The 10,348-nt window shown below is 47.7% G+C and overlaps 1 protein-coding gene across 1 annotated transcript; it reads right to left on the minus strand.

Annotated features, from left to right (window-relative positions):
- Positions 1–2,714: 2,714 nt before the first annotated feature.
- Positions 2,715–9,231, minus strand: si:ch211-212k18.5 (sal-like protein 2). Its single transcript, XM_056442897.1, has 3 exons — positions 9,156–9,231; positions 4,131–7,402; positions 2,715–3,983 (listed from the first exon to the last, which is right to left on the minus strand). The coding sequence occupies exons 1-3, from the start codon at positions 9,229–9,231 to the stop codon at positions 3,645–3,647; spliced, it is 3,687 nt and encodes a 1,228-aa protein (XP_056298872.1). The 3' UTR covers positions 2,715–3,644.
- Between the last annotated feature and the right edge of the window lie 1,117 nt (positions 9,232–10,348).

Genomic DNA, 10,348 nt, shown 5'->3' on the forward strand with positions numbered 1-10,348 from the left:
CGCGCACAGAGGACCTGAACTATCACTGGCTGCTATATTGCTTTGATAATGTCGAGGCGTCTAGAGATATCATTATAGTTTTATGACAATGAAACAATCATATGGGTTGTAAACGCACTAGTATAAACTTGGGAAGCAACTATAAGTCTCCATGTGTTGCATGCTAATAAAAGTGCCACGTTGAGTTACTTTTACGTGTAAATTTTTAAAAGTAAATATACTGCAGACTACTACTGCACTTAGTTAAAAGTGACTTAATAGATTCAGTTTTATATCAATAAATCAAACTTGTATTTCAGGCTCAGGGTCCAGATAAGATTGAAAATTAAATATAATAAAATAAATACAAAAGCAATACATAATGACTTATTATTAGAGAATAAGCCACACAGCAGTATAAAAAGTCATTATATTATACTGTGAAATGGACCACTCTGCATATTAAGCACTTTTACGTTTTATTTTTTATTTTTTACTAGGATTTCTTTTAGTCCATCAGGTCTATTCTCCAAACATAAAAACACTACTTTAATAGATACAAATAGAAACAATTAAGAACTTAAACCCACAATTAACTCATATATATACACATTACAGGACATAAAAAACATTAAAACAATGGATGCTGCAGCAGGAACCCATGAATATTATGAACTACCTATTTCTATTATCTCAAATTAACCTACGGTACTTTTAAAAACTATTCTTAAACATTAACGTATTGGCCAGATAGTTTTTTCCTTCATTGACAGGCTAATTCTGGCGTTGGCTCACCTTTATAAAAATGTTTTACTGCTGTTTGTTCTTTTCTTCTGATTTGTGTTTAATTTGAAAGGCTTACGTAAATTAGTTATACTTCTTTCACCACTGAGTAGAAATTAAAGATAACGATATCATAGTAATTACGTAATAATCTGAGTAAAATAATGCAAACTAAAATATATTGAGTCTATGCTGTCAAACGCCTTCACTGGTTTGATGGATGACGTCTGGGCCACAGCGCCCTCTTGTGGATTAAAAACAAACTGAAGAACATAGTTAGTGAGGCTCTCACGTGGAGTTTATTCTGACTTTGAGTGTCTTTTACAAATTAAAAAGCGGAGTTTAAAATGTATAAAAAGAAACGTGTTGTTATTAACAGTGTCCCCATTGAGGTGTGTTGCTGTAAGATTGACCTTCTCTCTCACAGGTGTACAATAATACCTGCGTCTCCCATGGTTTGTCCCTGCACCTGCAGGCTCGGTACAATTGTGTTAATCATTAACAACAAAAAGCAATAAAGCTGTCATAAAAGCAAAAGCTTGAAACCAAATGTAAAATATCACACTTAATACATGTAACAGGCATGTTTTCAAGTGCTGTAATGTACAGTATTTGTCATAAATTACCATATGAAGTTTGACTATTATTCATTATCTGTTTTCGAGCAACCTCACATTGGAAAAAGATTTGATAAATACACTAATAAACAATCTAATAACTATTAATTATGTATATTATGCTTTATCAGTGCCTTTATTTAAGTGTTAGAAATCAGTTTCAGCAAACCCTATGCTTTTCTGATTTTACGTTAGGAACAAGAGTGTGTGACATCACATTTGAATGGCTGTAATTACCAAAATCACCTTAATCAATTGCCAGAGCGTGAATCAATAACTTCTTTGTTTTCCAAAAGGTGTTGATTCTTCCTATAATTGTTGGCTCAATATGCATATTACATGACATGCAACGCCTTCAAAACATTGCGTCCTGATGTTTGATGTCATCAAAAGTTGATGAATGCGAATTGAGGAGTGATGAATCTGTGACACGTGATCGGCCATCTCTATCACACCTGTGGACCTTTGCATTCACCTCCACCTCCCTGGTCCTTTCTTATACTGAAAACTATTCAAATGACTTTCTCTTTTGTCTTTTTTTGTAGTTTTCTTTTTTGATTGAGACACATCTCTTGTCGCCCACTAACGCATGTGGACAAACTTCTCACACATGGCTCCTTTCACTCCCTTTTGTCTCGCTCCCTGCCCTGAGCATTCTTTACCTTGGTTACCGGTTGTCATGGTTTCAGAAGCCCCTGTAGGCTAAAAAACTGGAGGGATTAAAAGGCGGCCATTTTGGGGACAGCTGGGCCAGGTTGGTCCCTGTTGCCCCCTGTCCCGCTCCCAGTCACTTGGGGGGGAAGAGGGGTGGCATTGTGTGAGGATTAGAGCTTCCTGTGTGTCAGCTCATTACATGGGGTGCGAGGAAGGGGAGGGGGGGGGGGCGGTGTGCGGGTGAGCAGAAAGAGTGAGGGAGAGAAATGAAAGAGAAAATGAAAGCGAGTGCTTATGAAAGAGCGTATGACACACTGAGAGGGGAGGGGACGGCGGGGGGGGCTCTACAGCTGCACCCTCAATCACACTCATACAGGCTCTGATTATCCTTTTCACACATACACACACAAGTGGGGAACTGAAACATATTAAAAGACATTGAAGGCAAAAAAAGGCAGAATTAGGAGACAGCTAGCCCAGCGCCCCAGACAAAGGACCCCCGATCCAGACACGCCAAGAGCTGGAACAAGCAAACTAACCAACAGCGTACATGCACACACACACACCACGAGTCATGCAAACAGAATACTTAAACAGATAAATTAAGTCACAAAGACGCAGGCTTAAAGTGAACCCGGAGACACACACACACACAAACAGATGAGCAACAAACTTCTCCTCTTCTCATCACCATTGTTTTATTTATCTTTTATACATCACATGGGAGGGATGGGAACAAAGTGTGTCTTTGCTACAAAAAAGAAAAGAAAAAGGGGTTACAAAGAATACGAATACTAAACTGGGCGACGCAGGAATGCAGCGAGGGCAGACAATTTCTGCAGCAGCAGAAAACTCTCAAGTGCTTTGAGAGAGGAGAGCTGGAGGTAGAGGGGTGGGGAAATAGAGGTGGTGGTGGTGGGGGGGTTTCACGGACAGGGCTCATCCTTGTTGTCGGTTCGACACTCCAGATAGCATCAGCAACAAGAAAGAACATTTACAATCATCAGTATGAATAAGGTCATTTGCTGCTCGCAAATGTTACAGCTATAATTCCAAGGACTGTTCACAAAAGTAGGAACACAATCATCGCCATCATTATTATTATCATCATCATCATCATTGCTAACGTGTTCAGGGAGATGTTTCGGCAGCACAGGACACAGTGCAGCTCACAGTGCAACTCAGCACATCAGAAACATGCTTTCAGCAGCATGGCATTGAAAAAAAAGAAAGAAAGTAACAATAATAAAGGCATCGATTGTAACTGAAGCTAAAATTTACAAACATTGGCCATTACCAAATGTATGGCCCGTTTTGGTATGGGTTTAATCTTGTAAGAAAATGCTGGACCGTCCCTCTTATTCAAATCAGCTCAAACAGAATGTGCTGAAATAGGTTTCAGCAACGGAAAAACAAAAAAGGCGCAAACAATTAATTCTCATTGTGACAATTCTATGAAGTGTGTAAGATAAGGCCTCACTGTGGTCTTTGAAATACAAAAATACATAGCTAACATACTATGGTCACAAATCTCTTGCAATGCGACTACGATACGAACTAGATCTATCTCCCCCGATACAAAAAGGTAAACATGAATTCGAATCAATAACTCTAGAAAACGATTCTCATTCTATTGGAAAAGAAGAAGAAAAAAATACATTCCTTTGTCAGGACCCTTTTTTTAAAGACTGACTGCAGCCACTTAACGAAACTAACTCTACACGGTAGTGTCCATCGGCTTGTCCGCCACGCTAGATACCACACCGATTGGTGGTAGAGGATCTGTGCATCCCCTTTCTCAGGGGATTTAGCCAATCCCTGCTCTTCTTCCTTCTGTACCCGATTCTTCGTAGTTGTGCTCTTGCTGCGATCCTCCACAATGTCTGTGTCATTGGTTTGAGCCTTGGAGGGGGTATTGGGCAACGCTGCAGGGTGAGTTTTCATGTGGCCCTGTTGATGAGAGGAACAACACATTAGCAATTTACTGACAAGTCCAGAAGGATTCATTAAACCTTCACTTGACATAAAACGGTATTTCCGCTTTTTAAAAAAAAGTCATATTACGACATAAGAATCCCCGATCTCTTTAACTCTTACCTTAAGTCCGCTACGGCTGGCGTATGCCTTCCCACACTGCGAGCAGCTGTAGGGTTTGTCAGAGCGAGGAGGCTGGGCCGGTGCTGGGACAGAGGGCTCTGGGTCCTCTGAAGGCTCTTCTTGCACGCTACATTCCTCCTTCACTGGAGCATCCTTCCCTTGAGCATCCTTCCCTTGAGCATCCTTCTCCGGCTCCGAAACTGGCAAAGGCTCTGTGGGTGTGGTGGTCTCACTCTCGCCACTGCTTTGGGCGGCATCTCCCTCTCGTGCCCCCTGTGGTGCACCGCCACAGGCCTCTTCTGCGTCGGGGATAGCTTCGGGGCCGAGTTCAGGCGAAGCATCTGCAGCCGGGGGTTTGGGGTTCGAATCGGGACTCGCGGTAGGTTTGTCTGTAGAGGCGGCGTCATCATTATGAACATCTGCATGCGGCGTGTCATTTTCTACCACGGGCTTGGAAACGCAGAGGGATAGAGGGGTGTCATCCGCGTCTCCATTCACTACAGCTGCATGAGAAGCATCTCCGGGTGCTTTTGAAGGGCTGGTGCTGCCCAGGTCAGCGTGGGTCTCCTCCTCGGAGAACACGGCGCTGTTCACGGGGCGACCATCAGCTAGGGCGTTGTTTCTCAGACGCAGGGGGTCCTGGGCTCCTACTGAGGGGGGATTACGGGTCAGGGGTGGGCTAACACTGGGCGTTGAACCCTCGGATTCCTCCGTCTTCACCGAAGTGGCATCAGCAGCTGTGGATTTCTTAGAAGCAGACCCTGAGTTCAGAGCATCAATTGGAGACTTGGAGCGTGTCGTTAAAGCCAGAGGAAGGAGCTGTTGGGCTTTTGTCGGAGAGCTATTCTCACGCTCGTTGAAGACGGCGTTCTCCGTTTCCTCCGCGTCTTCAGCGGGCATATCTTCGTCGGGAGGTATCTGCCCTCCCAGGTGCAAGCGGATATGGTGCTGAAGAACCAAGGCGTTGGTGAACTTCCGCGGGCACAGCGGGCAGGAGTTCAGTGCGCGCAAGTTCGCCGGTCTCGCCCGGTGAGTGGCCAGGTGGGCTCTGAGGCTGCCCTTCGTGGAGAAGGAACGGCCACATAGCTTACAGGGGAACGGGCGCTCGCCCAGGTGCGTGGCTTGGTGCAATCGCAGCGCTCTGGGGCAGCTGAGGACGCGCAGACACACGGCGCACTGATTAGCCGCCTGGGCGCCGCCAGAACCCGAGAGTCCCTGGCCGGCCAGCAGTCCAGCAGCGTTGGCGCTCGGGCTCAGGCCGAGAGCGGCCAACATTTCCCTGCGGTAGGCGCTGGAGGTGGTGGACAGGTCATGGCCGTGTGCATCAGCAAGGCTTTGCGAGGAGCTGAAGGAAGACGACGCCCCCTTCTCGAGCTTCTGCACCAGGCGCTGCAACTTGGAGGTCTCCGACGTCTGGGTAGAGGTGGCGGGAGAGGACGAAGAGGGGGAGGAGGTCGATGGCTTGGGGAAAGGCGGAAACGGAAAGGGGAGCCGATGAGCCGAAGTGAGGTGCGAGGCGGACGGGTGGCCCGGGGGCCGGAGAAGTGCAAGGTGGTGAGGGGAGGTGCCGTCGGGGAAGAGGATCTTGGGGAGGTGGGCCAGCTGGGAGTACGGAGCGGTAGTATGGAGGGCAGAGTGAGGAGGTGTGTTTTCATCAAACCGCTGCTGCTTCGCTCCTTTGAACTGGCTGCCCATGGAGGAGGAAGACGAAGAGGAAGCAGGCAGTCCGGTGCTCGACGCGTTGGCGGCGGCTGCAGCCGAGGCTCGGTTGAGCTGGAGCAGCGAGTGGGCCGTGGATAACAACGCCATGTCCACGGACGGCGGCAGAGGGAGAGAGGAAGGCGAGGGCCGGGCGGATGCACCGGACAGGAATCCTAAAGCCATGTTCTCGGGCATCCCAGGAACGCTTCCTTTCACTCCATTAAATGACTCGTCATCATCAGCTCGCCGCTTTCTTCTTCTCTGGGTCGAGACGGGAACGATCTGCGTTTGCTCCGATAGCGCTGGGGGAAGCAGGGAGAGGGACAGCTCTGGGTTCTGCTCTCTGTGTCGCAAGAAATGGGCTTTGAGGTTCCCCCTGGTTGTAAATCGGCTCAGGCAGACCGGACACTGGTAGGGCCTCTCCCCTGTGTGCGACCTCAGATGGATCTGGAGCGATGAGTCGCTGCTCAACACCTTCCCACAAAAACGGCACACATGTTGAGGGCGACCCGCTGAGGAGGCAGAGCCCAGAGAGGAGCTGGGCTGGAGATCCTGGGAGTGGCTGGTGGTGGGAAGGGGAGGAGTCGAGAAACTGAGACCATTGCTATGACCAAACGAGGAGGTGTTGGAGGATTTCTCGTGGAGGTGGCGAGGCGGCAGGCCCAGTGACAAGGACAGAGGGTGCAGGGAGGCAACAGAGGAGGTCATATTGGATGAAATGGATGAGGAAGAGGTAGAGGAGGATTGAGCTCTGCTGCCGTTGACATGTGAAGCACCTGATTTGGAGACAGAGGGCTGGGGGAAGAGAGAAGATGGAAGGCCAGTCGAAATCAATGAGGCTGGGGTCGCTGGCGTGGCAGTGGAGGGGTGTGTTGGCGAGGAAGACGCTGCTCCTGAAGGCTTACGGTTGCAGTCTGCGCCACTCGCCTGCGTGTTATTATCTTGGCCAAAGACGGCGCCTCCGAGCCTCAGAACGTGCCGACAGATCTCCTCTGTTATCTGCATCTGGTGGATTTGCCTCTGCTGTAAAACCCTCAGCTCCTCGAGGAGCACCGCCAGGGTGGGCGACACATGGATTTGTCCATGCTGCCCCGGAGAGCCGGAGGGCTGCAGCTGAGATGGACTGATGCTGTCGCGGTGCAGCTGCACACACTGAGAGGACGAGGAGGAGGAAGAGGAGGAGGTAGTTCTGGTGGCTGAGCTGCCCATTGGTGGGGAGGTCATGGTGGAGTGAGAGTTGCCTTGGTGGGACAGGCTGTGGGAACCTGAGGTTTGACCCAGGGGAGGAGGCGAGTGAGTCTGGGATGACAGTGAGGGGTGAGGAAAGTCTGGGGAGAGGGACGAGTGGGTGTTTGGGAGGGAGGTGGTGAAGGGAGCGATGTGGCTGGGCCAGTGGGGAGGAGGCGAGCTCTCGCTGGGCAAGGAGGGCGCGTGGAGCCCACCAGGGGATGGGCGAGGGGCCAGAGGCGGCTGGCAGTCCTGGAGAGAGGTGGGGGATGAGGAGGAGGAACCTGACGAGGTCACTTCTGAGCCAAGAGAAGTGGAAGGGGATTTCATGCCCAGATGATCATCTGAGGATTGAGGAGGAGAAAAAAAAAGGAGATTTAAAAAAAGATTTCAACATACATTTAGTTTGTTCCTTTGCAGGTTCATTATTATGCAATCAGCCCAGACAGCCAGGTATGTAAAATTCATTCAAACTCTCCACTTCCCGTCTGTTTATTTCATTGATTCCAATTATTGTTTACAAGTTAAAGTTTGCAAATGTATGTGTGCATGCCAAAAGATCCTGTTACGACTTCAAAAGAAAATTCCTGCTCGGAAATGGCCTTGAACAAGCAAATAAACAAGTGGAAGAAACTTTGCAGTCGATGAGTCTTTGTAATGTCTCGTCTCACTCTGTGCTCTCTGGAGCAAAACTACTCAAACATCTTGCACACACAAAAAAGCTAACAGACCACCTTGCTGCTATGGCAACACATTTTAGAGGACAATGGGCATCACCAAGACAACCCATAACCCCTCTTAACCCACCCCCTCCCTACAGCAGTTACGTCTTTCATCTCCCTATTCACCCTTCCCCCCTTACGTCACAGTGGAGGTTAAGGGTCAGGCCACGCTAAGGGTTCTGGGCACTGTCCAGACACTCCGATTGGTCAACTAATCTGACCTCTGCTGCTAAGGGGTCAAATTCTTTCAGAATCTTGAGCACAGAGTGAGAAAGGGTAAAAGAAAAAGAAGGGGGAGGGTAACAACAATGGAGAGACAAACTAACTATTCCCTCCTGGAGTGATATAGTGATGGAATGAAAGACTGTACCTCAGTAAAATTCCTTCACTGTGTGACTTCAAATCTGAACCTGCAGGAAATGCATGAATAACTCCTCGGCTAAAACTTTCTTTTGTGGAAGTTTACCTGCAAAAAGTCGTAGGTGCATGCACATGAAGATATGACCTACTGCAACACAAAACAAGTGCGAAAGCAATCTCTTTATCCCCTCTGAATCTTTTTTTCTCCTTTCTCATCCATCTGAGCCCCCCCCCCCCAACTGTGTAGGAGTATACAGTCAATAGGGTTGAGGGGGCGAGAAAGAGGGAGAAAGAAGGGGATGGGAGGTATTGAGAAGGTGGAAAATGGGGGAAGAGGGGTGCATAAGAGAGAAAGGCATGAACGAAGAGCAAAAGAAGAGGAGAATAGACGGGTGGGAGATTAATCTTTACCAAAAACACTGCCTTCCCTTCCCCCACCCACCCATGCACCTTATTGTGAGCAAATAAGAGAGTGCGCTATAGGCTACTAATCAAAGACCTCCAGCAGTCAGCGCTGAGCAGCCTGTTGGTTTCCTAGAGGACGAACAGCACATGAAAATGGCCACAGATGTATGTTAGTTAATCCTACTCTATTCATTTAACAGGGACGCGTTTATTGGCCCCGACTAAAGGGCCCAGGGTTTCCATTTAGTGGGGCCTATGGCAATGAATGGCCGAGCAGAAGGAGTTGTCTTTAGTTGACAAAGTCCGATCTTTAACTTGTCTGTTAAATCAGGTGCGTTTGTCGGAATGCGACCACGCACAACTAAACTTGCTAAAAATGGCCGCAATCGAGCGGAAACCAAACAAATAAATAGCGCACACAATTCGTGCGGGTTTGCGTTTAAACCGACCACAAACTTTTGCTTTTGTTGAGCGCCCCGAGACGGCGAGAGCGAGTTCCGCGTGCAGTGTTGTGATGATCACCAGCAAGTCGCGAGACGGGTTGCACTCTTTCAATGAGAAATCCCCAAAGACCGAAACGCATGCACACTCGTAAAATATGTTTACTCACCGTGAGATAGCAGCCTCGGGCCCCCCGGATCCGCGTTAACTAGATGCTGGGGTCGCTTCTGCTTCCGGCGTGACATGATTCACTGCGACCAGACGGAGAGGGGGGCATCAGTCGGTTCACTGGCAGTAGGCACGTTTTTGCGCACTTGGAAGCGCCCCTTAAACCATCCAACCATCTAAAGTTGAAAAGACGCGCACATCCTGCAAACCCCGGGATAAAAAGGAAATGTTTTTTTTTTTAAAGAGTAAGTTAACTTCTAAATGTAAAAAGAACGTCTTTTTATAGACGAAGGTTGAAAAAAAAAATAGCACATAGGTGTTGAAAATCCGCAGGTCCGCACCGTGTCATATGAAGCTGCTGTGAATGCGTGTGTGTGGCTGTTTTCTAAAGTCTCCTCTCCCCCAAAAAACTTGTCCAATTTGCGCCCCTCCTCTACCACTGCTGTCCCGCTGCATGCACATACAGGGAACACACACACACACAAACACGCACGCACACACATACAAACACACACACACGCCATACACACTCACAGACACAGAACCACTCCTTGTTCTTCAATGATATTTGCATTTCAATGGCGTGTAACACACAGCCTCCCTGGTTCTCTCTTTCTCTCCAGCTTTATTTTTCTTTACACACTCACGCAGCAGCTATAAACGTTCAATAAAACATGACAATTAGGTGTCAAAGCCGTTGGATTGCTTAAAAACTCTTCTAAATAGGCGTTAGAATCGACAATTTAGCTAAAGATATCCCTAAAAGATGCACTACCATAAATATGGGTCAAATTAAGATGCAACAATTGTGTCTAAATTAAGTCTGAACAGGTGACTTATCCATCAGGTGACATCTGTTCAGGACCCCCAGGTGTACTGAAGCTACTTGTTTTCAGCAAGGTGGATACATAATTAAACCATTGCCATAATAATTGACTTGCAAAGTCAGAACTACGTGTTCAGTGTTATTGTGCCAGATGAGGAGCGTATGGGCAATATTTCTACCCTTTGATTTCCATATGGCCAATTACCAATAACAGTGCAGTGAGTTATGCGCAAGTGGGGCCACACAGCCATTCCACATGGATGTATTTGGTGTGTTATCACCAAGCGTATAATAACCCCCCCACATCAACTCCCCCCATCCCAAAAAAAAGCATCTTACACTGGAGCTCTATTTAAAAGGCAGAGAAT

Source organism: Pseudoliparis swirei, chromosome 21, assembly GCF_029220125.1.
Source record: "Pseudoliparis swirei isolate HS2019 ecotype Mariana Trench chromosome 21, NWPU_hadal_v1, whole genome shotgun sequence".
Lineage (NCBI taxonomy): Eukaryota > Metazoa > Chordata > Actinopteri > Perciformes > Liparidae > Pseudoliparis > Pseudoliparis swirei.